The sequence below is a fragment of the Somniosus microcephalus genome, chromosome 5, assembly GCF_052327205.1.
Source record: "Somniosus microcephalus isolate GS21.2 chromosome 5, FLI_Smic_1.0, whole genome shotgun sequence".
In the NCBI taxonomy this organism is placed as follows: Eukaryota; Metazoa; Chordata; class Chondrichthyes; order Squaliformes; family Somniosidae; genus Somniosus; species Somniosus microcephalus.
Window position 1 is genome coordinate 239,687,227 of NC_140991.1, and position 25,312 is coordinate 239,712,538.

The 25,312-nt window shown below is 49.3% G+C and overlaps 1 protein-coding gene across 3 annotated transcripts in view; it reads left to right on the plus strand.

The window, feature by feature from the left end:
• LOC147117620 (reticulophagy regulator 1-like) overlaps positions 1-24,223 on the plus strand; it is a 158,342-nt gene extending 134,119 nt beyond the window's left edge. For 2 of the 3 annotated variants that reach the window (XM_085988754.1, XM_085988752.1), the window contains 2 exons: positions 19,084-19,210; positions 20,510-24,223. In XM_085988754.1, coding sequence (XP_085844880.1) covers positions 19,084-19,210; positions 20,510-20,602 — 220 coding nt within the window. In that variant the 3' untranslated portion in view covers positions 20,603-24,223. The other variant, XM_085988753.1, reaches the window with a different exon arrangement.
• The last annotated feature ends 1,089 nt before the right edge of the window (positions 24,224-25,312 follow it).

The following is a 25,312-nucleotide window of genomic DNA, read 5'->3' on the forward strand; positions in this document are numbered from 1 at the left end:
AGGGTGATGGTCGAAGGTTGCTTTTGTGACTGGAAGCCTGTGTCCAGTGGGGTACCTCAAGGATCGGTGCTGGGTCCCTTGCTGTTTGTGATCTACATAAATGATTTGGATGAGAATGTAAAAGGTATGATCAGTAAGTTCGCAGATGACACGAAAATTGGTGGGGTGGTAAATTGCGAGGAGGAAAGCCTCAGGCTGCAGGACGATATAAACGGGTTGGTCAGATGGGCGGAAAAGTGGCAAATGGAATTTAACCCTGAAAAGTGCGAGGTGATGCATTTTGGACGGACAAATAGGCAAGGGAATACACAATGAGTGGTAGGACCCTAGGAAGTACAGAGGGACCTTGGTGTACATGTACATAGATCCCTGAAGGCAGCGGAACAGGTAGATAAGGTGGTTAAAAAGGCATATGGGATACTTGCCTTCATTAGCCGAGGCATAGAATATAAGAGCAGGGAGGTTATGATGGAAAAAACGCTGGTGAGGCCACAGCTGGAGTACTGTGTGCAGTTCTGGTCGCCTCACTATAGGAAGGATGTGATTGCTTTGGAGAGGGTGCAGAGAAGATTCACCAGGATGTTACCTGGGATGGAGCGCCTCAGCTATGAAGAAATGCTAAACAGGCTGGGGTTGTTTTCCTTGGAGCAAAGAAGGCTGAGGGGGGACCTGATTGAGGTGTACAAAATGATGAGGGGCATAGATAGGGTAGATAAAGAGGAACTTTTCCCCTTAGTAGGGGGGTCAATAACAAGGGGGCATAGATTCAGGGTAAGGGGCAGGAGATTTAGAGGGGATTTGAGGAGGAACTTTTTCACCCAGAGGGTGGTTGGAATCTGGAACTCACTGCCTGAAAGGGTGGTAGAGGCAGGAACCCTCACAACATTCAAGAAGCATTTGGATGAGCACTTGAAATGCCATTGCATACAAGGCTATGGACCAAATGCTGGAAAATGGGATTAGACTGGACAGGGATTGATGGACGGCGCAGACACGATGGGCCGAAGGGCCTCTTTCTGTGCTGTAAAACTCTATGACTCTATGACTCAACTTCTTCGCCTCAGGCTCCTTCCAGGGATCTGCAGCAGACATTTGCGGCATCTCGCAGTCGGCCGCCCACAGATGCATCACACAGGTCACCGCTGCACTCTTTTGACAAGCCAGCCAATTATATCAACTTTGCCACTGATGAAGCCAATGTTAGTGAGCGGACGTTCGGCTTCGCCCCTCTGGCTGGCTTCCCACAAGTGCAGGGCGTCATCGACTGCACACATGTGTCCATCAGGGCACCCCATCAGAACCCAGGAGTGTTTGTCAACCGCAAGGGCTTCCACTCCCTCAATGTGCAGCTGGTCTGCAACCATAGGAAGATCATCATGCATGTGTGTGCCAAATTCCTAGGCAGCTGCCTGACTCTTTCGTCCTTCACCAATCCACCCTCCCTCAGCTCTTTACACCTCCAAACAGACATTTCAGCTGGCTGCTTGGAGACCAGGGCTATCCACTGAAGACATGGCTCAGGACACCCTTGAGGAGGCCAAGTACTGAGGCCCAGGAGAGATATATTGAAAGCCACATTTCCACCAGATGTGTCATAGAGCAGACAATAAGCATGCTGAAAATGCACTTCAGATGCCTTGACAGATCTGGAGGAGCCCTTCAGTGCGCACCAGCCAAGGTCTCCAGAATCGTCTTGGTCTGTTGTGCCCTGCACAACATAGCGCAGCAGCGAGGATTAGCGCTGCATGAGGAGCAAGGCACTGAGCGCATAGCCTCATCACAGGAAGAGGAGCAGGAGGAGGAGGAGCATCAGCTGGAAGATGAGGATGAGCAGGAGCTGGAGGAACCTGCGGACAAGTTCCCACCAGCACCCAAGTACATAGCTGCCCGGGAGGCCAGGGATGGCCTCACCATGGCCAGATTTATTTAACTTTGCGCAGTACACCCATATGGCTGCCACATGCTGCGCCAGGTTGGCATCACCCTACAACAACACCAGATAGGATTCCTACAATGGCCAAGCCATTCCTTTCACACTGACCACCATTGCTGGATGTACCGTTATGTCTCACCTTTCACTGCAACTCACTAAGCCACTTCCAAAGGTGCACACAAATTTGTCTAAGACAGGAAAGTGGTGAAAATAAAGATTTTTATGGTTGACATCACATTAATGCAAACTTGACATTAACATTGCTAAAACACCCAAGTGGCTACCCTTGTGAATCTACTTGTGTGTCATCTTTCTCTTCCACGTGCTTCTACGAGGTGCCACCCCTGTGGCTTCAGCAGAGGTAGAGGCAGTCTGCTCCCTTCCCTGCTCAACTGCTTAGACACTCTTGGCGGATGTTCTCTGGATTTTGCAGCCTGTGATGGCCCCGCCAAAGTCTGCTCCTCCTGCGACTGTGCAGGGTAGACTCAGCCATCACTGTCCGAAGAGGCATCTGGGGCTCTGACTGAGGGGGTGGCAATGGAGGAAAAGTGTAAGCGCTTTAAGAGGAGCCCACACTTTCATGTCCCCTCTCACCGTCATCACTCTAAGGGCCACCCACACTTCGCTGCTAGCAAGGAGCTGGAGAGCACCTTGCTGCACATCAGTGGGGCCATGAGGACTCACATCTACGCTGACATCCCTCCTAGACAGGAGGTCTATGAGCGTCTGCCATCTATTCTCCATAGATAGCCATCTAGTCTCCATAGATAACCATCTATTCTCCATAGAGACCATGTGCTCCTGTGAGTGGCGCATTAGCTGCTCCATGCAAGTGGCCATCCTATCCACGGAAGAGCCTACAGCCACCATCGTCTGCGACACGGTGGTGCTCATGTTGGAGATGGACTCCTCCATTCTCTGAACATTTGCAGAAGTCGAAGTCACAAACCCTGTCAGAGCCCCCTGCACCTCCAGGATCGTCCTCTTTCTGGTTGGCCCCCGAGGCGCAGCGTCTGCATGCAGCTGAGCAGAACTGGGAGCATCCTGCGCCCTCCGGCGAGGAGTCTCCACTACTGTCCCTATCTCCACCATCCGCTGTTGCTCACTTGTGACTTGTGACAGATCAGGTGACAACATTATTCTATCTCGCATGGGACCCACCAAGCTGGAGGCTCCTCTGAGGAGTCGTCTTCCTCTTCCTCCTGGACAGTGGGGGGGAGGGGGCTCTTGATGGACCTGTGGGAGAGTAAAGAGATGAGTTAGATATGCCATATGAAGAATGGGTACAGATACCATTATGCACATGATGACCATTCAGTAGCTGATGACATCAGTCCCCATATGTGTGACTGATGTATGCCATGTAGCTGTATGATATGTAATTCTGTCACCAGGTTGCTGAGATGTCCCCCTCGCTCCGTCTCCCACCTCCAGCTGCTCGGCCACTCCCGATACTTCCAACGCTGCCTCCTCTGCTGTTGTGAGGTTGGTAAATGATGGAGGCCCACCTCCCATTCTCTCCCTCTCCCTCTTATTGTGGGCTCTCTTTTCCTGCAAGGGAAAGAAGAGAAGGTTGAGTGAGAGTGATAGAATGAGTGTAAGGAATGGATGGGTTACATCTTTAGAGGGTGACTATGATGGAGTGGGGTAGGAATGCCAAGTGGCCTCCTTGTGTGCTAGTTGGTATGATTGCATTAGGATGAGGGCGAGTGTGAGGGTGGCTAGTAAGATGGGGATGTGATAATGTAGATAGAGAGAGAGGGATGGATGGATGTGCAAGGTATGTTGGTGTGAGTAATGATGTGCAGGAGTAGGGTTGGGAAGGCTGAGTGATGGGGGTGTGATGAGAGGCACAGCAGGATGAAGTTAAGTATGGCTTTGTACTCACCTTTCCTGCTATAATGACATAATTGAAACGTTTGCGGCAGTGCACCCAGGTCCTCTTGAACACATCCCTGCTGTTCACCTCCTCTGCAATTTAGAGCCAGGCTCTTTTTGTCTCCTAGGGAGGTCTCTTCCGCCCATTTGAAGGGAAGAGGACCTCCCTGCGTGCTCTGACTCTCTCCACAAACATATGGAAGGAGTCATCAGAGAGCTTGGGTGCAGCCCTCTGCCTCTGTGCAGTCATCTCTCCAACTGTTTGGAGCAATCAAAACCTCCAGTGTGATGTCTGCACACTTCTAGATGAACGTTCAAATGCAATGTAGCCATGGCTCCTTTAAATATCCCAGCTGAAAACGCATCATCGATGACATCATCAGACCTGCACCATTTAATTGGGCCGGGTAACACGCAGGGCGGGCTTAATAGGCCCCATTAGCACAGAGTCGATTTCTGCAGTGGGATGGAAGCAAGAATGGGGTCGCGATCTGCCGCTGACCGCCCGCACCCAACCCGCCCAGGTAAAGAAAATTCTGGCCTAAGAATCTAAATGGGGTAGAAGAGCAAAGGGATCTGAGAGTACAAATACACAAATCACTAAAAGGTTAATAAGGCTATAAAAAAAGAAAAACAAGCACTAGGGTTTATTTCTAGAGGAATAGAATTGAAAAGTAGAGAAGTTATGCTAAACTTGTATCGAACCTTGCTTAGACCACACTTGGAGTACTGCGTACAATTTTGGTTGCCATATTATAAAAAGGATATAGAGGCACTGGAGAGGGTGCAAAACAAGTTTACAAAGATTTTAAAAAAAGTTTACAAGGATGATACCAGGAATGCGAGGTTATACCTATCAGGAAAGGATGAACAGGCTGGGTCTCCTTTCTCTTGAAAAGAGAAGGCTGAGGGGTGACCTAATAGAGGTCTTTAAAATTATGAAAGGTTTTGATAGAGTAGACACAGAGAGAGTGTTTCCACTTGTGGGGAAGAGCATAACTAGAGGCCATCAATATAAGATGGTCACCAAGAAATCCAATAGGGAATTCAGAAGAAACTTCTTTACCCAGAGAGTGGTGAGAATGTGGAACTCGCTACCACAGGGACTGGTTGAAGCGAATAGTAATAGATGCATTTAAGGGGAGGCTGGATAAGCATATAAGGGAGAAGGGATTAGAGAGTTATGCTGATAGAGTCAGATGAGGAAAGACGGGAGGAGGCTCATGTGGAGCATAAACGCCAGCATGGACTGGTTGGGCGAATGGCCTGTTTCTGTGCCGTATATCCTATGTAATCCGAGATAAAGAAGGACACCTAGAAAGTACTTACTGAGTGAATAGATGTGAGCAAGCCATTATCTTGGAGTGAGAAATTAAATGAAAGGAAGAAAAGCAAAATAAAATTAAATAAGGCTGTCATGTCCCAGCTATAATTAGAGTGCATGAAATTGAATCAAAATGTAATTCCTTATTAACCGTGAAGATAGATTGGCTCAGTTATTGAAGTTAGACATTGTATATAGTGGAGACTGACACCTATGAAGCCTAGTAACCACCACCAGATGTAAAAAGGGGAGAGCAGTGCACAGAGATCACTTTTTCCAAATGGGTCAAAAAAGGTACATAAATGTAAAAACATCTGGACAGTACCTGTGACAGATGTAATGTCGGACTATTGGGTGGGAGGAGAATATCATGTTGAATCCCTCAGAGGTCATTGCTTGGATCCCTATTGTTTCTAATCTGCGTAAATCACCTTGGATGCCACATACCAGCAGCAAGCTGGTCACGTTTGCTGGTGACACAAAAATAGAAATTGAAGATGTAGCACAAGATTTGCAAAAGGATCCAGAACAGTAATTTGATTGAGTATTTTTAATAATGTCTAAATAGATAAATGAGAAATGAAATTGAAATATAAGGGCTAATTCCTCAAATAGTACACCAGCTGCATAGCAGAGCTTGCATGGATTACAGATCAGGGAATGGAAAACCCACGGTCATTAACTTTAATGGACGGAAAATCATGGGCTGCAAGCCTGCCGTTTCCCAACCTGCACTCCCTGCAAGCTTTGCTCTTCGTTGGGAGCGATCATTTGCGGAAACAGCCCTGTAAACTGTTGCGCACAGGTCAAAATAACTGTGTTTTAGTTAGAGAATGAATGACATTAAATTAATGTAGACAGAGTTAGAAAAAGAATCTTGGGGGAGTATGGAACGTTATTTTCAGTGCACAGTCTGTACACAAATTATGTTGAGGCTTTACAATTTATCGATTAGATCTCAATTAGAATATGGTCTTCAGTTTTGGCATCACCCCCACAAAAAATATATATCCATTAGAAAGTATACAAAAAAACAATAGGACTGATCCCAAGAATAAAAGGGTGTGTGCAAAGTACAAGGAATGATCAGAGAAGACCAAGCTTTGCTGTTTAGAAATAAGATGGTCGAGAGGGGATCTCATCAAAGTAGATTAAAAAAACTAAATGGCATAGGTAATGAAAACCCAGATTTATATTTCAAAATGTACCAAGAAAGTAAGACAGAGGACACAAATGGAAATGAGTGAAAAGTAAATTTAGAACAATATTAAGAACAACTTCTGTACTCTGAATAAGTGGAATAATTCCCCAAGCAAAGAATTAGAGAGAGAAGTATTGGGAGTAATTTAAAATATGAATAGACACCATGATGGGAAAGTTAATTTATTAGAAGAGTGAGCATGGGATGTTTTTCTCTTTCTAGATTTTTATTACGGTCTTCTGTGAGTTATGTTAATGAATGAGCTATAACTAGTTTATATTAAATTTATGTTTGTTGTAGTAGATCAGAAAGTAGTCTAAGAGGAGATACTAAGCTCGAAAGAAATATACTATTTGTAAAGTGCGAAAGATATAGCTACAGGAAACTTTGTGCTATCCGGCACCCACGGGACCGAGCTGCTGCCGTTTCCTCAAAACTGCCGTACTCTCCAGAGTTAATGTTGAGAGATACGGAGATTCTTATCTCCGTATTTGACAACAAACACTGTTGCTTAGCAACAGCTTCTAAACACTCCGGTGTGGCCCTAAAGCTCTGTAGCTGAAGCTGTTGCTATAGCTACAGACCTTGCACAGCTTGACTGTTCAAACAAAGCAAAAAAAACAAAAAGAATAAAAAACGGCTGCTGATTTTTGCCGGTGGCTCCAGATTGCCGGATAGCTCACCTCCGGATAGCACAAAGTTTCCTGTATATTATTGTTGGAGTTCAAAAGCTCATATAGCATTTTCAAAGATCAGAAAATGATAATGATACTTGATATACTGTTCAGTAGTGGGTGGTATTCTAGCAGAGTATTTGAGTTGATTTGCGCAAATATCTTACTATCATGTGAGTTCATACCATGAGATTATTCTTATGAAAGGCCATCGGTTTTTGCAATCACCAACTGTTACTGAAATACTGTATTTTGCTGGTTAATTATGTTGCACAAAAAGTAAACAGTGTCGCACAGCAGCAACTGTTTCTGGTGATGATGATTTCTGTTTACACCTTACAGTCTATTTTCAAAAGATCTTCACTTCAACCAGTATTCCTGGTGTACTGATTTTAGAAATCAGAAGGAATACATTTATCAAATATATATTCGGTTACGTTTTAACCACATTTGTTTTTAAAACATACTGATCAGGATGAAATTGCCTATTGCATCTGTTGAGACTTAATTTTGCTCTGATCCTTAAGCACGATATACAGGTATATAATGGAAATGTACAGAAAATTTAAACAATATTGACTGTTATTTGAAATTGTGGCCCCGTAGTGGTTGTGGGGGGACACCTGGAAATTCCAGGAACACGAATGTCCTGCTGAATTTAATGGCAGGTCTTCATTATCATTTTTTATTCTGTTTCCTGCCCGGCAGCCAGCCAGATTGACAGACTGCTGGGCGGGGAAGCCAGCGGCAGAAGGCTGCAGTTGGGGATTGTCCTCAGCAATCGGGAAAGATTGCTGGCAGAAGTGTTGGCGGGGGGGGGGCGCGTCGGACCGGCAATCAGGAGGGAGGAAGGGAGAGAGAGGTCGCAGGGCAGAAGGGGGGGGTGGGGGGAAGGTCAGACCAACAATCGGGAGGGAAGGAGAGGTCGCGGAGCAGAAGAGGGGGTCAGACCAACAATCGGGAGGGAGGGAGAGGTCGTGGGGCAGAAGAGGGGGTCAGACCAACAATCGGGAGGGAGGGAGAGGTCGCGGAGCAGAAGAGGGGGTCAGACCAACAATCTGGAGGGAGGGAGAGGTCGCGGAGCAGAAGAGGGGGTCAGACCAACAATCGGGAGGGAGGGAGAGGTCGTGGGGCAGAAGAGGGGGTCAGACCAACAATCGGGAGGGAGGGAGGGAGAGAGAGGTCGCAGGGCAGAAGGGGGGGTGGGAAGGTCAGACCAACAATCGGGAGGGAAGGAGAGGTCGCGGAGCAGAAGAGGGGGTCAGACCAACAATCTGGAGGGAGGGAGAGGTCGCGGAGCAGAAGAGGGGGTCAGACCAACAATCGGGAGGGAGAGGTCGCAGGGCAGAAGGGGGGTGTCAGACCGACAATCGGGAGGGAGGGAGAGGTCGTGGGGCATAAGGGCGGGTCAGACCAACGATCGGGAGGGCGGGAGAGGTCGCGGGGCAGAAGGGGGGGGTCAGACCAACAATCGGGAGGGAGGGAGGGAGAAGTCGCGGGGCAGAAGGGAGGTCGAATTGGCAGTCGAGAGGGAGGGGGACATCGTGCAGCAGAAGTGGGGGGTGTCGGGCCACAATCAGGAGAGAGGGAGGGAAAGATCACGGGGCAGAAGGCTTGGCATCACAGAATTGGGGGGGAGGGTGGTGGTGTGCGGCAGCCGATCCTGGCAGCAAGTATAGGCTGCGATCGTCAGAAGGTTTGCTTGCGGGGCCGGTGGGAGCTCACAAGCAGTGCTCAAAAAAGCACTTAGCTGCTGCAGCCGGCAACTCGCGTCTCCATTTAGCTGCCAGGTTTCCTGAGCCATGGTAAATCCAGCCCGCCGCCATTAAATTTAAATCAGGTTCCCAGCTGCACTTTGGGAGCCTAATTTAAATATGATAATGATGTGTCCCGCCTCTCCAAGACAGGACACGTACATGCCACGCAACCTGCCATCGTAAAAGAGGCAGCAGGTGCATATGCGGCGGATTAGGGTCACGTTTCGCGATTTTTAATTTTTAACCCCCTCCCACCCGTCATAGAAAGGGTTAATATCAACCCTTGTGTATTAAAATAGTGACTTCAGGTTTCAACCAAAATCTTTCATTTGCAGTAATTATTTTTTACTTAGATCATCATCGTGCAATTACTTAATTCTTTAACTTTGGTGCAATACTGTGCAACAAAATGTTAATGCACTTGAGAACTTGGTATATTGGGTGCATTTTCCTATTCAGCTTCATCAGCATTTCAGTTAGGTGTAATTGTGGGTCTGTCGAATTTCTATGCTTTGTTCACTTGAACTGTGAAAAATGCCCAGCAGTACAGTTGTAAGTTTTATCCTTGCAAGGTTGGGATGATTCTGGAGAGACCATTTTGAGCTCTCTAAAGGTACTTATGTGGCGACATGCCACACTGGACATAATCCGCTCACAGCGGCATGGACAGTTTAAGCAGACGCCCCCAGCCGGGGGCCCTTTCCTCCAGCAACTTGTTTCCCGCAGGGACAGGCTGCCGGGAGCACTTCCTGTCTGGGGAGTATTTAAGTGGTTGCGCGGGCTTTTCCAGTTCCTCTTTGCCATGAGGTTGATTAAAGCAGTTGTGTTTCACTAACTCTGGTCTCGACTCCCACGTTTGCCGCGGTATCTCAACAATGGTGACCCCGACGCTCAGGACGAATCCTAAGCTAGCATGGCGGATACAAACGCAGTCACGGTTAAACTACCGGACTTTTGGGAGAACCTGGCCGAAGCCTGGTTTGTTCAAGCCGAGTCCAGATTCCGGCTGAAAAACATTACAGTCGACGCCACGAAGTACGACTACCTCGTCGCCTCTCTCACCTACGCCACAGTCCCCAAGGTTTGGGCAGCACTGCAGGAGCCACCAGTGGAAGGCAAGTACGAACATCTGAAGGCTGCGCTCCTTAAAAAATTTCAAACGTCCTCTTACCAGCGCAACTGCCAACTCCTCGACCTCCCCGGCCTTGGTGACGCTTCACCGTCGGATCTGCTTTCCCACATGCTGTCCCTCTCGGACGACAGAAACACCGGTGCCCTCTTTCGCACGCTTTTCATTCGGCAGCTCCCCGCCAGCATCCGCCCGCTCATTGTGGAATCTGGCTCCACGGACCTGAATGAGATAGCCGAAAAGGCCGACCGGCTGCTCTCTGCGCAGTCCGCCCGCGACATCGCGCCCGACCTCGCGGCAACGACCACGCGGTCTTCCTGGCCCACTAGGCCCGACCGCCCTACCACTCTGGGTCACTGCTACTACCACACCCGTTTTGGCACTAGGGCCCAACGCTGCACGCCACCGTGCACTTTCAAACCCCCCCCCCGCACCGGCCCCCACGATGGGCGCGGGGCAAAAGGGGCCTCTACTGTACGTCACCGACGACAGCACCAACCGCCGATTTCTGTGCGACACAGGGGCCCAGCACAGCATCACCCCCGCCTCTGCCCTCGAAATCCAACGCGGCGCACGGGGTATCACGCTGGCCGCAGCCAATGGCTCTGACATCCGCACATATGGCACCCGCATGGTCACACTCGACCTCGCAGGCCGCCGCTACCGCTGGGAGTTCCTCACAGCCAGGGTCCTCTGCCCACTCATCGGCGCCGACTTCCTACGCGCCCACGGCCTCCTTGTCGACATTCCGAGGCACCGCCTCGTCGACATCAACACTATGGCCCCCATCCCTGGCGCATTCACCCCGGCCCATTCGGCCGGCCTGACGACCTACTGCCTCGCCAGAGCCACGGACGACTACTCGGCACTCATAGCCGAGTTCCCCACCCTCACTAACCCGACCTTTTCGGCCAAAGCCGCCAAACACGGTGTGGAGCACTATATCCCCACCACCGGCCCCCCGGTTTCTGCCCACGCCCGCAGACTCAACCCGGCCAAGCTGGAAATCGCGCGGGCCGAGTTCACCACCATGGAACAACTCGGCATCATCCGCCGCTCCAGCAGCCCTTGGGCCTCGCCCCTCCACATTGCCCCCAAGCCCGGCGGAGGCTGGCGCCCTTGCGGGGACTACCGCCGCCTCAACGACGCCACCACCCCCGACCGATACCCGGTGCCACACATCCAGGACTTCTCGGCCCGACTGGCCAGACGAACCGTCTTTTCCAAGGTCGACCTGGTGCGCGGTTACACCCCGCGGACATCCCCAAAACGGCCGTCATCACCCCATTCGGCCTGTTCGAGTTCCTGAGGATGCCCTTCGGCCTCAAGAATGCAGCCCAGGCTTTCTAGCGCCTTATGGACTCAGTCCTCCGGGACCTGAACTTCCTATTCATCTATCTAGATGACATTCTCGTGGCCAGCTCCTCCAAACAGGAACACCTCGAACACCTTCGCATCCTGTTCGGGCGCCTAGCCCAACACGGGCTCATCCTCAGCCCGGCGAAGTGCCAATTCGGCCTAACCGAGATCGATTTTCTTGGTCACCACATCAACCCTGCTGGGGCCGTCCCCCTGCCCAACAAGGTGCAAGGCCGTCCAGCAATTCCCCCGCCCCAAAACCATCAAGGGCCTCCAGGAGTTCCTCGGGATGGTGAACTTCTACAACAGGTTCATCCCCAGAGCTGTAGCCCTCATGAAGCCCCTATACGACTCCCTCCGAGGTAAATCCGGCAAGATGGCCGTAGCCTGGACCACTGACACGTCAGCCGCCTTTGACGCCACCAAAAACGCGCTCGCCGATGCCACCCTGCTCGCGCACCCGAGGACCGATGCCCGGGTCGCGCTCACCACCGATGCCTCCGACCACGCGGTCGGAGCCGTGTTCGAGCAGTGGGTCAATGGCGCGTGGCAGCCACTTGTCTTCTACAGCCGCCAACTGCGCCCCCCGGAGGTCAAATACTCTACTTTCGACCACGAGCTTCTCACGCTCCACCTGTCGGTCCGCCATTTCAGGTTCCTCCTGGAGGGCCGCCCCTTCACCGCGCACGTGGACCACAAGCCGCTCACATACGCGATGGCCAAGCACACCGAACCCTGGTCCGCTAGGCAGCAACGCCAGCTCGCGGCCGTGTCCGAGTTTACTACGGACATCCAGCACGTCTCCGGTAGAGACAACGTTGTCGCCGACTGCCTTTCCCGTCCCGCCATCTGCGAGAATCACCTCGCGGTCGACTACGCGCAACTAGCAGCGGCCCAGCTCACGGACCCAGACCTCCTCTCGGCGGCTACCAGTCTGCCAGGGCTACGCCTAGCCAAGGTCGCGCACGGGCCTGAAGCCACGGCAGTCACTTGCGACGTCTCACTCGGCCAACCCAGGCCGGTCGTCCCTGCAACTTCGACGCGCTGCACGCGCTCTCCCATCCGGGTGCCCGCGCATCCGTCAAACTCCTCTCCCAGCGTTTCGTCCGGCGCGGCCTCAGCAAAGATGTTCGGACTTGGGCCACCTCCTGCCTCGCCTGCCAACGGGCTAAGGTACAGCTACACACAAAAGCACCCCTGGGAGACTTCAAGGTACCCAGCCGCCGCTTCGACCACGTACACGTCGACATCGTCGGTCCTCTGCCGCCATTGCAAGGCCAAACTTATCTCCTCACGATCACAGAATCACAGAAACCCCACAGTGCAGATAGAGGCCATTTCGGCCCATCGAGCCTGCACCGACACATATCCCACCCGATCCCCGTAACCCCTACACCAACACATATCCCACCCTATCTCCGTAACCCCACATATTTTAATCCCCTACACACACACGCTGGCCTGAGGCAGTGCCGCTGACCTCCACCACCACAGCCGACATCGCCAGGGCGTTCGTTAACACCTGGGTCGCAAGGTTCGGCGTACCAGCCGACATAACCTCCGACAGAGGCGCCCAGTTCACCTCCGAACTCTGGACGGCCACAGCACGCAACCTCGGGGTGACGCTCGCAGGCCAATCGGCTGTGTGAACGCTTCCACAGGTCACTCAAGGCCTCACTCCGCGCCGGCCTGCAGGACAGTACCTGGACTGACCGCCTACCGTGGGTGCTACTAGGCCTACGCACCGCGGTCAAGAAAGACCTCCAGTCCTTGGCAGCGGAGTTAGCCTACGGACAACCGCTGCACGTCCCAGGCGAATTCCTTCCGGAGGCTACCACGCCTTGGTCGGCAGAACAGCAGCGGCTCAACTCTTTCTCTTCCGCTCAACAGTTCGCCCCACTTCCGGTCAACCGACACGGCGAACTCGCACCTCACGTCCCGCCAAACTTACAGCAGGCACGCTTCGTCTTCGTGCGACACGACGCGCACCGCGGACCCCTGCGACCCCCGTACGACGGACCGTAAGAGGTACTACAAACTGGGGACAAGGTCTTCAAGCTGCGACTCGGCGACAGGGTCGACACAGTCTCCATCGACCGGCTCAAACCAGCACACACAGAACCAGGGGAACAGGTCCCCGTGGCCCGACCTCCAACTAGAGGCCGTCCCGCCAGCACAGCCGGCGGCGAACCGCCCGGCCCCACCAACTAGACCGGCGACCACTCAGAGCCGCTCCGGCAGAACCATTAGACCACCGTCACGACTCGTCCACTCCTCCTTAGCTGATTCTGGGGGGAGCTCTGTGGCGACACGCCACCACTGGACATAATCCGCTCACGGCGGCACGGACAGTTTAAGCAGACGCCCCCAGCCGGGGACCCTTTCCTCCAGCAACTTGTTTCCCGCAGGGACAGGCTGCCGGGAGCACTTCCTGTCTGGGGAGTATTTAAGTGGTTGCGCGGGCTTTTCCAGTTCCTCTTTGCCATGAGGTTGATTAAAGCAGTTGTGTTTCACTAACTCTGGTCTTGACTCCCACGTTTGCCGCGGTATCTCAACACTCATGTATTTAATGCTTCTGTAGTTCAGCTGACGGGAGAGCAGCATCTGTGCTGTAGCTACCTGCATTTATATTGCTTAATTCGGCTCCCTTATTCCAGTTGTAAAATCATACTGCCACATTATTGTGCATCTATGATTCTGCCACTGGGGTAAGGATGATGTAATAGAGCCACCTGGTGAGCTACAGATGTATATATAATAATAATAAAGCCATGGGCAGTGCAGTTCTTACCGTTGTGCTGTTGTGTATATATATTCTGTGTCTCGAGATATTACAGAATTGGCGATGAGGATGCGATTGTGGATTCCCTAGCTGGATTTTTTTTTGGAGGATAATCCTGCCAACCGACAGAAGGATTGTTAGAGGTTCTTCGTTTTGCAGAAAAACTTAAAAATCCGAGGTAAATTTCAAGCACACGTGGCTGAACTGTCGACATTACCAGAGTCCAGGTGGCTGCGCCTATGGGAATAATAGGTCGCTTGCGTGAGTTCCATCACGACCGAGAGACTTTCAGAGCGTATGTGGAGCGGCTAGAAATGTTTTTCACCGTGAATAGTATCGTCGAAGTTCCTGATGATGTAAACTGTAACCGGGCGGTTTTAGAAATGAAACGGGCTATTTTTTGCTTGTTCCCGCCAAGCCGAAGGACATGCTACTGAAGGAGATCCTAACCAAGTTAGAACAGCACTACAGTCCTGAGCCCCTGGAAATTGCTGAAAGTTATCGTTTTGGAACACATGATCAATTAAATTACGAGGGTATCAGTGAGTACATTGTAGCTTTAAAAAAGCTATTTATTCACTCATTTCGGAAACTTTCAGGACCGAGTTTTGCATGACCGCTTTGTTTGTGGGTTGAAAAATGAACATATCAGAAGTAAATTGTTGGCAACCCCTAACTTGACAGCTACGTCGATGGTTATGGCCGACCAATACTCCCAAGAGTTCCGCGCCATTTCCAGTCGTCAGACAACCGAGGTGAATCGGCTGCAGGCTAATAGTAAAAGGCAGTTGGGCCCCAAGGCCTCAGCAACTGGCCAAGGTAACTGCATTGAAGTCGTGCTATCGGTGCCTGGGACAACACATCGCTCAAAGCTGTCCAAAGGTGAAGGCAGTGTTTCTACTGCAAGAAAACTGGGCATCTTGCAAAGGCATGCCGACAGAAGAGTAAACCAACTGGCAATGCTAGAAGTAGAAATCGCCAGATACTACATACCATGGAAGAGAAGCAGCAGGATGAGGAGTTTCTGGAGATTCACGTCATCAGGAGCACGAAGATATCTAACAGTGATTCGCAAGGTATCGTCATCCAAGTAGATGTTGCAGGGACCAAGATACCCATGGAAATTGACACTGATGCATCCGTGAGCGTAGTACCGGAATCACTATATCGCGTGACTATTGACTAGAGAAATCGAAGGTAGAGCTGTGAGGCTACTCAGGAGACCAAGTCCCTGTAGTAGGAAGTGTCACCATGTCAGTGAAATACAAGGATCAGTGTCAGAGCTTGCCTCTCATAGTAGTGGCAGGAGACAAGCCTGCCTTGATAGGTAGAAATTGGTTGGGATCACTGAAGCTGGATCGGAATGAGACTTCGTGTGGAAGAGAAATTTGCATTGAAAGGTGATGTCATCAAGCAGCATCCGAAGGTGTTCAGCGAAATGGGCAGTCTGATCCAAGACTTCAAGGTGAATGTCAGAGTGCAGAAGGACACAAGACCAGTTTACTGCAAGCCATGTCCCGTACCATACGCACTCAAGGAGAAAGTTGAGCAAGAACTCAAAAGACTAGAAACTGAGAACATTATCTCAAAGGTAGATCTGAGTAATTGGGCTGCACCCATTGTTGTTGTACCTAAATCAGATGGTAAGGTAAGGTTGTGTGGTGATCATAATGTAACCATAAACCAGGTTCTAGAGTGTAATCTACCCAATACGTTGCCAAATGTGCAAGATTTGTTCACACCGCTGACAGGTGGCCAGGTCTTTTCGAAATTAGATCTAACAAACGCCTACCTACAACTTGAATAGGATGAAGAGTCCAAGTCATGCTTGACTATAAATACTCACTGAGGCCTATATCAGTTCAATAGGCTACCATTTGGAATGTCTTCTGCTCCCGACATATTCCAGGGGGTGATGAACCTATTGAACTTGTATGTTGAAAGACCTTGTTGTTGCAGGGCTACTTCTTCAAGGCTTAGGCACAGCTGTGGAAGGTTGCAGCCTCACACACTTCTCCAATGCGATCTCCTGGGAAGCGCCTCTCGCCACCCTCACTCAGCGCTTCCTCAGCGGAGGCATCTACGAGAAGCATGGGACGCCTTTTTTTCCTTCCCTTCTTGCCATTAGAGGATCTCCAGCAGCAGAGGCGGCAGCAGCAGAACCAGGAACAGCAGGATCAGCAACAGGAGCACCAGGATGCTGCTCACTCACCTGAGGCTGCACAGGCCAGAAGGGGCCAGCACTTGGAAGTGGCTTGAGAACACCCTGCTGCGCTTTAGGGGGCCATGGGGACGCGTTTCTGCACTGGCAGTCCTACTCAGAAGGACTTCCATGAAGGTCTGGTTTCTCTGTTCAATAGATGGCCAACGCTCCTCAAGAGATGTCATTCCCTTATGAGCACTCACCATGTTTTCCGTACCCTGACGTGTTATCTCCTCCATGGAGGTTGCCAGCCTTTCCATGGTGATGCATTCATGCGCCAATGACTCCACAAAGGCTCTGCTCATGATCGCTATGGACTCTTCCATTCGCTCCACACTCGCAGCAACCCTGGAGACTCCTGCATCTGTGCATGGAGATCCATCACCTCTTCTCTTGCGGGTGGACCCAGAGGCAGAGGGTCGACATGCAGCGCAGCTGAGCTGAGCTGGCAGAGTCCTGCGCCCTCCGACGAGGACTCTCCACTGCTGTCCCTGTCTCCAGAATCTGCTGAGGCTCACTTGTGAGCTGTGAAACACCAGGTGACAACACTACTCTATGTCCCGAAGGCCCCCCCGAGGTGTGAGTGTCTGTGCTGGTGCTGGGTGTGCTTACTTCTGCTGACGCTGCGCCCTCAGAGGTTGGAGCTTCCTCTGAGGAGTCTGGCTGCACAGCCTCTTCCTCCTCCACAGTGAGGACGGGGGCTCTGGATGGTACTGTGGGGGAGTTAAGGAAGGAGTTAGAGATGTAATGACAAGGTTCTTCTGGTGACTCCCAGCGAGTTGGCATCTGCTGACACCTGCATCCATGCAGCATTGGTCTCAGTGGGAGGCCTCTTCCTCCTTGACCTAGGGAAGAGGACCTCCCTGTGGGCCCTAACCCCATCCAATAATGCCTGCAGTGAAGCCTCGTCGAATTTGAAGGCAGCTCGGCCTCTGCCGCTGGCAGCAGCTGGTGCAGGCTCCTCTGCCATTGTGCAAGAGTGGCTGAGAAGCCTGCAGAGGTGGAGAAGCTTGCTGGACACTTTGAAAGCACCATGAATGATGACATCATACTGTGGGGATTTCTGACTCGAATTGGACAATTAGCAAGGCTTCCCACATGCTGGGAATTAATTGGCCACTTGAGGGAAAATTGCGTGGAGCTGGCTGACACATTTTTACGTGTGTCAGAAACCCCACATTCGGGGAAACCCGACCATTTCCCACACAAGCCGAAAATCGGGGCCATAGAGTTCATAGTCAGTCAGTGTACAACATGTCAATCGGTGAGCAAGAAACCACCATTACAGCCATGGAAATGGCCTTCCAGAGTGTGGCAAAGGTTACACGTAGATTTTGCTGAGCTAGGACAGCAATTGTTCATAGAGATAGATAGTCACTCGAAGTGGGTAGAGGTGTTTCCGATGTGGATAATAACAACAAGCAAAACACTAGACAATTTGCGAAGATTGTTTTCTTCATATGGCCTCCCAGAAGAAATTGTGTCTGATAATGGGCTGCAATTTTGTTCAGAAGAGTTCACACAGTTCATGAGCAGAAACGGTGTGAAACATACCAAAGTTCCACCGTACCACCCTGCTTCAAATGGTGCAGCAGAGTGCACAGTACAAATTGTCAAATGTGTCCTCATCAAGCAAATGTTGGATCCAAATCCAAAGAAACATGAGTTGTCGTTGGACCACAAACTGGCAAATTTATTGATTACTTAATCGTGCCACAACTGGAATACTCCTCATACCACCACTGGTAGAAAACCGGCAGAGTTGTTTCTCAAACGACAGCCACAAACCAGGTTCTCATTGTTTCTCTTCCATGGACTGTGCCAAGTTTGGTTTTAACAATCAAGGCAGAAAGAGAGAGTCATGATAAAGGTAGAGTTAGAGAGAGAAGTGTGAAGTTGAACCAGAAGGTTAGAGTGAAGAACCATCACCATAAATAGTTAAAGTGGTTACCAGGAAGAGTAGTGAAGATATGTGGCCCTCGCACATATTTGGTCAAGATGTTTGATCATGGAAAGGTTAGGTTTGTTCACATTGATCATACCTTACCTACAGATGTGGAAGGAGTTGAAAGCTGGGATGATTCACTTTATTCTGATGAGTCAGATAGTCTAGTTACAAGTAGAGTACCAGTGGCAAATCCTACATCAGAAGTACCAGAAACAAGTCCAAGACAAAGTCAGAATTTAAGTCTGACTGAGTCAGGCAGACAAACAGTCTGAAAGTGTAAGAGTCCAAATGTAGATCAAGGTCAGCCCTTGGAGAAAAATTCTCCGCAGGCTAAGCCTAGAATGAGTCAAAGTCCTTCAACAAGATCTGAAAGTTCTGTTCAAGAAAGAAGGTATCCTCTTCGAAACAGAAAACCAGTGGTTAAGTTTAATCTATAAATATGGAAAATAAATCCATATCTTTTGTTTGTTTTACAGAATTCTATAGTAGAATTTGGAAACATAAAATGGGTTCCATTTGAGAAATGTATACCAAGAGTTGTGTATACCATGCAAGTCATGTACAATCATTATTTTCTATGATTAACTTCTTCAATAAGGAGCGAGAAGTGTAATCGAGCCACCTGGTGGACTACTGATGTATATAATAATAAAGCCATGTTGTGCTGTTGTGTATATATATGCTGTGTCTCAAGATATCACAGATGCCAGATTTAACATTGCAAACTGTGGGAGCTGGCACATGGATGTTGTTCCTCTGATCCAAATGATGGAAATGTCAAGTACACATTAACATTGATGTACTAGTACACTAACTAACTCTGGTGCCAAGATGGACTAATGTATCTCTAGTTGATTCCACTCTTAAAAGAACATTTAACTTATCTTTTATTTAGCTGGAAATTGACTGATACTAAACAGGAGAGCACACCAAGGCTCAGCCAGTGCATCACAGAGTCATGGATGAGTTGTACTGTGTTTTTTGAGGAGATGTCTCATTTCAAAAAGCAAAGCCCTGGGAAGGTAAGAAAATTCTACTTCCCTACAATGTATAGAGTTCACAGTTAAAGTGGAAACTCCCACATTTCCAAAATAAATTTGTAAATACAGAATTCTAAAAAGGGATGGAGAAAGGTAGTTCTGATTTGCCAATTGCAAGGTTGGGTTGTAGCTAGATACTGAGTATGAGAGAGACTGAAAAATTCAAAAGCATTTGGATTAAATGATCTGGCGAGAAATGGTAGATGGATCAGATTCCTTGTTTCCTTCTGTTTAACATTATTTATCATCACTTTTATGTACTTAAGCAAGGCAGATCAGAGTACAGAAGAAAATTAACTAAAAAAATGATTTTTTTGTGTTTAAAAATTGACTAATGCATAAATTTTATCTGAGTCCACTGTTTTTTGTTTGTGTTAAAATCCATAGGAATATGTTTTTTTAAAATCATTCTGCTTTCAGGAAGAAACTTCCCTCCCCCTTCCGAGAAGTGACATATGGGACCAGGAGGAGTTTTAACCAACCCTGCACAGTGGGATCAGGGCGGCACGCAGTTAAGAGGCGTGCAAAGACTTACCGACCTGTTCCTGCTCGATTCCTGCCCATCACCATCTTAACTGGGCCTGTTTATTTTTAGGCAGCTGCGGCTCCCCGCTCAATAAAACTGGGCAGGGAAGGAGAGGAGGCGCTGTAAGATAAGTCAAAAGCTTTCCTTAGTGGGCTCAAGAGCAGCTGAGGTGCTCCTCCGAGCCCCACAAGGAAACTCTGAGTCTCTGCTGCCGTGGGCTTCTCCCCCTTCCCACCTGCGAAATGGCCTCGATTCCCCCGCCCCCCCAGCAACTGACATTGGTGCTGGTGGGCAGTCTCCAGGCCCGTGAGTTTGACCTGCCCGAAGCCAGCTGCTTCTTTATGCTCGATTTAGGCGGGCAACTGGCTAGCGGGATGTAAATGAGGCCCTGGTGTTAAAATAGCACAGGGCCTCAAACTGATGACATTGGCCGGGTTTGGCGATCTCTCCACTCCTTCCCCGAAACCTACTCCGTTAAAATCCCCATTCTCTTGCTGTACATCTTTGTAGTGTTTTACAATGAGATTGGCAAATCATTTGAAAATTATTTTACTCAGTGGATTGCTGTCTACCTGGAAGCTATACTGAAAATTATCCCCATTTTCTTGGTTTGATTCAAATCCAAGATCTGAATGTGAATGGTTAATGTTCCAACAATTGTTCATGGTTATGCAAATGTCTTTTTCTCTTGCAGTTTGTGTCATACAGCAGTCTGATGACCTTTCTTTCCATTTCTCTCCTCCCCCACCCCCCAGTTTTGCCTTCTTGTTTGTAGTCTCTGTACATTTTGCGCTGTTATTGGACGCTACATTCCTGGGGCTCTGGTGTCATACTTCTTGCGTAAGTAACCCTCCTGTAGTTTAAGACCAATTTCAATAAGTCTAACTGTTTTTGTTATACATGTTCTCACTCTGTTAAATTGCAGACAGCTGCACCATATCTTGTGGGAGTTCTAATGGTGTTTTTTTTTAAACAATGGACAGGGATTGATCCCATTTTGTCTAGCATCACATTTGTGCCAATCTGTGGAATGTTTTTACTCATTCTTATTTTATTACTATAAAGTAGATTTCATGGGATTGGGAACAGTGGCCGGAATTTTCTCAAGGGAGGCGGGTTGGGGGACTTGGATGTGGGTGTACAGGGCACAATTTCTAAATTTGCATTTGACACAAAACTTGGAAGTACAGTGAACAGTGAGGAGGATAGGGATAGACTTCAGGAGGACATAGACAGGCTGGTGGAATGGGCGGACACATGGCAGATGATAGAGACCTAGGGTATATGTGCACAAATTGTTGAAGGTGGCATGGCAGGTTGAGAAAGCAGTTAAAAAGGCTTACGGGATCCTGGGCTTCATGAATAGAGGTATAGGGGGGAAAATTCAGTTGGTTTGCACCTCGCGTTAGCACCTTAAGTGGGCGCTAATGGGGCGCAAAGCAACTAGCGCCCGTGCGCGGCGATGTTTGTGCCGCTCACGAAATGAACTAGACATTTTGTGGCGGCGCTAAACACTACCGCCACGATCTCCTGTGCCGGCAGATCGTGACGCGAGTGTGCAATGCCCCGGACCGGATATTGAGTGGCGCCCCCTGCCTTTACCTCCTGCCGCTAGCAACGACAGGTTGAGGGGAGCATTTTGCAGTCAGGAAGGGACTGGGGAAGCGCTATTTAAAGGCGACCGCTTCCTGCCTTTTTTTGTTGGTGACATTTTGGCACCCCCTTGCATTCTGAGAGAGAGAGAGAGAGAGAGAGAGAGACTGACTTCTGGAGAGATTCAACGCAGTGTGAAGGAGTTTTGGGTACTGAGCAGCACTTTGCAGGTTCATTTTGATTTGCCCTTGTATCGATTTAGAAGAGACTGTGGGGGCTGCACTCAGCTCTTTCCCTGGGCCTCTCCATTGTTCTTTCCAGCAGATTTGATGTAGAGGTCTCTCCAGGCCGAGATTCAAGGCTGCAATGAGCAGGATGTGGATGGAGAGCAAGACCAACCCTCCCCTTTAAGAACTGGTCGGCACCAGTGTGTCTGTGTTCCATTGCTGACTGATATCACATGAGCTTCACCAGCGCTCTGAGGTAGCGCCTCGCTCCTCGGTCTTTGCGCCTTAAGAGAGGTATGTAGCGCCTGATTTAGTGCTCCAATTAACTCCAGGGGCGATAAAAACCAAGTTTGCAGTTGGAGGCGATAATTAGCGGCAGGCGCTAAACTTTGCGCACGGCCAATAATCGCGCCCCAAACGGGGCAATATTGAATTTTTCCCCCATAGAGTACAAAAGCATGGAAATTATGATGAACCTGTATAAAACACTGGTTCAGCCGCAACTGGAGTATTGTGTCCAATTCTGGGCACTGCACTTTAGGAAGAATGTGAAGGCCTTAGAGAGGGTGCAGAAAAGATTTACGAGAATGATTCCAGGGATGAGGGACTTCAGTTACATGGATAAGAACATAAGAACATAAGAAATAGGAGCAGGAGTAGGCCATTCGGCCCTTCGAGCCTGCTCCGCCATTCAATGAGATCATGGCTGATCTTCTGCTTCAACTCCATTCACCGGCCCTATCACCATATCCCTTGATGCCTTTACTAGTCAGAAATCTATCAACTTCTGTCTTGAATATACCCAATGACTGATCCTCCACAGCCCTCTGGGGTAGAGAATTCCAAAGATTCACCACCCTCTGAAGAAATTTCTTCTCATCTCAGTCCTGAATGGCCTACCCTTCATCCTGAGGCTGTGGCCCCTGGTTCTAGACTCCCCAGCCAAGGGAAACAGTCTCCCAACATCCACCCTATCAAGCCCTGTAATAATTTTGTATGCTTCAATGAGATCCCCTCTCATTCTTCTGAATTCAAGAGAATACAGACCTAGTTTACGTAATCTTTTCTCATATGACAGTCCCACCATCCCAGGAATCAATCTTGTGAATCTTCGTTGCACTCCCTCTATGGCAAGTATATCTTTTCTTCGGTAAGGAGGCCAAAATTGTACACAGTACTCCAGGTGTGGTCTCACCAAGGCCCTATATAATTGGAGTAAGACTTCTTTACTCCTGTACTCAAATCCTCTTGTAATGAAGGCCAGCATACCATTTGCCTTCCTAATGGCTTGCTGCACCTGCACATTCACTTTCAGTGACTCATGTATAAGGACACCCAGGTCCCTTTGAGCTTCTGCATTCCCCAATCTTTCACCATTTAGGAAATACTCTGCCTTTTTGTTTTTTCTACCAAAGTGGATAACTTCACATTTATCCACATTATATTCCATCTGCCATGTTCTCGCCCACTCACTGAGCCTGTCGAGATCCCCTTGAAGCCTCTTCACATCCTCTTCACAACTGACACTGCCACCTAGCTTTGTGTCATCAGCAAATTTGGAAATGTTACATTTAGTCCCCTCTTCCAAATCATTGATATAGATTGTGAATAGCTGGGGCCCAAGCACCGATCCTTGTGGTACCCCACTAGTCACAGCCTGCTATCCTGAAAAAGACCCGTTTATCCCTACTCTTTGTTTTCTGTCTGTTAACCAATTCTCAATCCATGCTAGTATATTACCCCCAATTCCATGTGCCCTAATTTTGTTCACCAACCTCTTGTGTGGGACCTTATCGAAGGCCTTCTGAAAAGCCAGATATACCACATCTACCGGTTCCCCTTTGTCTACTCTACTAGTTACATCCTCAAAGAACTCCAATAGGTTTGTCAAACAGGATTTCCCTTTCATAAATCCATGTTGACTCTGCCCAATCTTACTATTAGTTTTTAAGTGCCCAGTTATTGCATCCTTTATAATAGATTCCAGCATTTTCCCAACTACTGATGTGAGGCTAACAGGTCTGTAGTTCCCCGTTTTCTCTCTCCCTCCTTTCTTAAATAGCGGGGTTACATTTGCTATCCTCCAATCTGCAGGAACAGTTCCAGGATCTATAGAATTTTGGAAGATGACAACCAATGCGTCCACTATCCCAATGGCCACCTCTTTCAAAACCCTAGGATGTAGGTCATCCGGTCCTTGGGATTTATCGACTTTTAGTCCCATTAATTTTGCTAGTACTGTTTTTTTTACTAATGATAATTTCTTTAAGTTCCTCATTCTCGCCACACCCTTGGTTTTCTCGTATTTCTGGGAGGTTTTTTGTGTCTTCCTCCATGAGACTGGAGAAGCTGGGGTTGTTCTCCTTAGAGCAGAGAAGATTGAGAGGAGATTTGATAGAGGTGTTAAAAATAATGAGGGGTCTCGACAGAGTAGATAGAGAGAAACTGTTCCCATTGGCAGAAGGGTCGAGAACCAAAGGACACAGATTTAAGGTGATTGGCAGAAGAACCAAAGGCAACATGGGGAAACACTTTTTTACTCAGCGAGTGGTTAGGATCTGGAATGCAATACCTGAAAGGGTAGTGGAGGCAGACTCGGTCACTGCTTTCAAAAGGGAATTGGATAAGTACCTGAAGCAAAAAAAATTGCAAGGCTACGGGGAAAGGGCAGGGGAGTGGGATGAGCTGAAGTGCTCTTGCAGAGAGCCGGCACGGGCTCGACGGGCCGAATGGCCTCCTTCTGTGTTGTAACCATTCTATGATTCTAGGGGGGAGAAATTCGGTGGTGCTCCCTTTGGGGCGCTAAAAGTCAACACCCCTGCGCCGTAAATTCAGTGGTAGTGCCCCAAGCAGGAGGCAAGGCACTACTGCAAGCACTCCACCTCCTTCCTGGGTCACTACAACTGAATATCACGACGCTATGTGCAACAGCGCCATGCGTGTCGGCACGTAGAGCCATGGTATTGCAGGCCTCCCTCCCCTGATTAAATGGGAGGGGCCTAGCGCTGCGCACACCGGGGCCCTGCTGGACCACCGGGGAGCGGGAAAGCTGCCCGGCACTCAAGGTGTGCCGGGCTGAACGATCGCGGCCGGCACCCTGAATAAAAAAGGGGACGGGGGCAGGTGATGGCAGTCGGCCCCAGAAAAATGGCCACCCGACACCTGCCCTTTAAGTAGCATTGCTGCCAAAACGCCCCCTGATACTGTCGCACATATTGTCCGATGATAGGTCAGGGGACGCAACTGACGGTTGTGGCCGGGGCGCTGCGCACGGCGATGACGTCATCGCCAGTGCCGCAGGGCGCTACCAGCTACCGTCGCCGCTAGCCTCCTGCTGAATTTCGCGGGAGGCATTAGCAGCAATGCGCCCAGGTGCTGGAGGCTTTGCGCCCCATTAGCGCTCCCTGAGGGTGCTAACAGGAGGCGCAAAGCAACCCAATCTTTTCCACTATGATTCTATAATTTGCACTTAGATCGCCGATTGCATCCAAAGTTGAAACTCCAACCCTTGTCTAACAATTACAGCCTTAATCTTAGTGTAAAATGGCACGTGGTTTGACATTACTGTGCTCCAAGATGATCTTAAAATGAGACTTTGTAGTAAAATAAATAAATAAATAAATAAAGACGTATATATTTATATAGCACCTTTCACGACCTTGGAATATCCCAAAGCGCTTTACAGTCATTGAAGTACTTTTGAAGTGTAGTCACTGTTTTAATGTGGGAAACACAGCA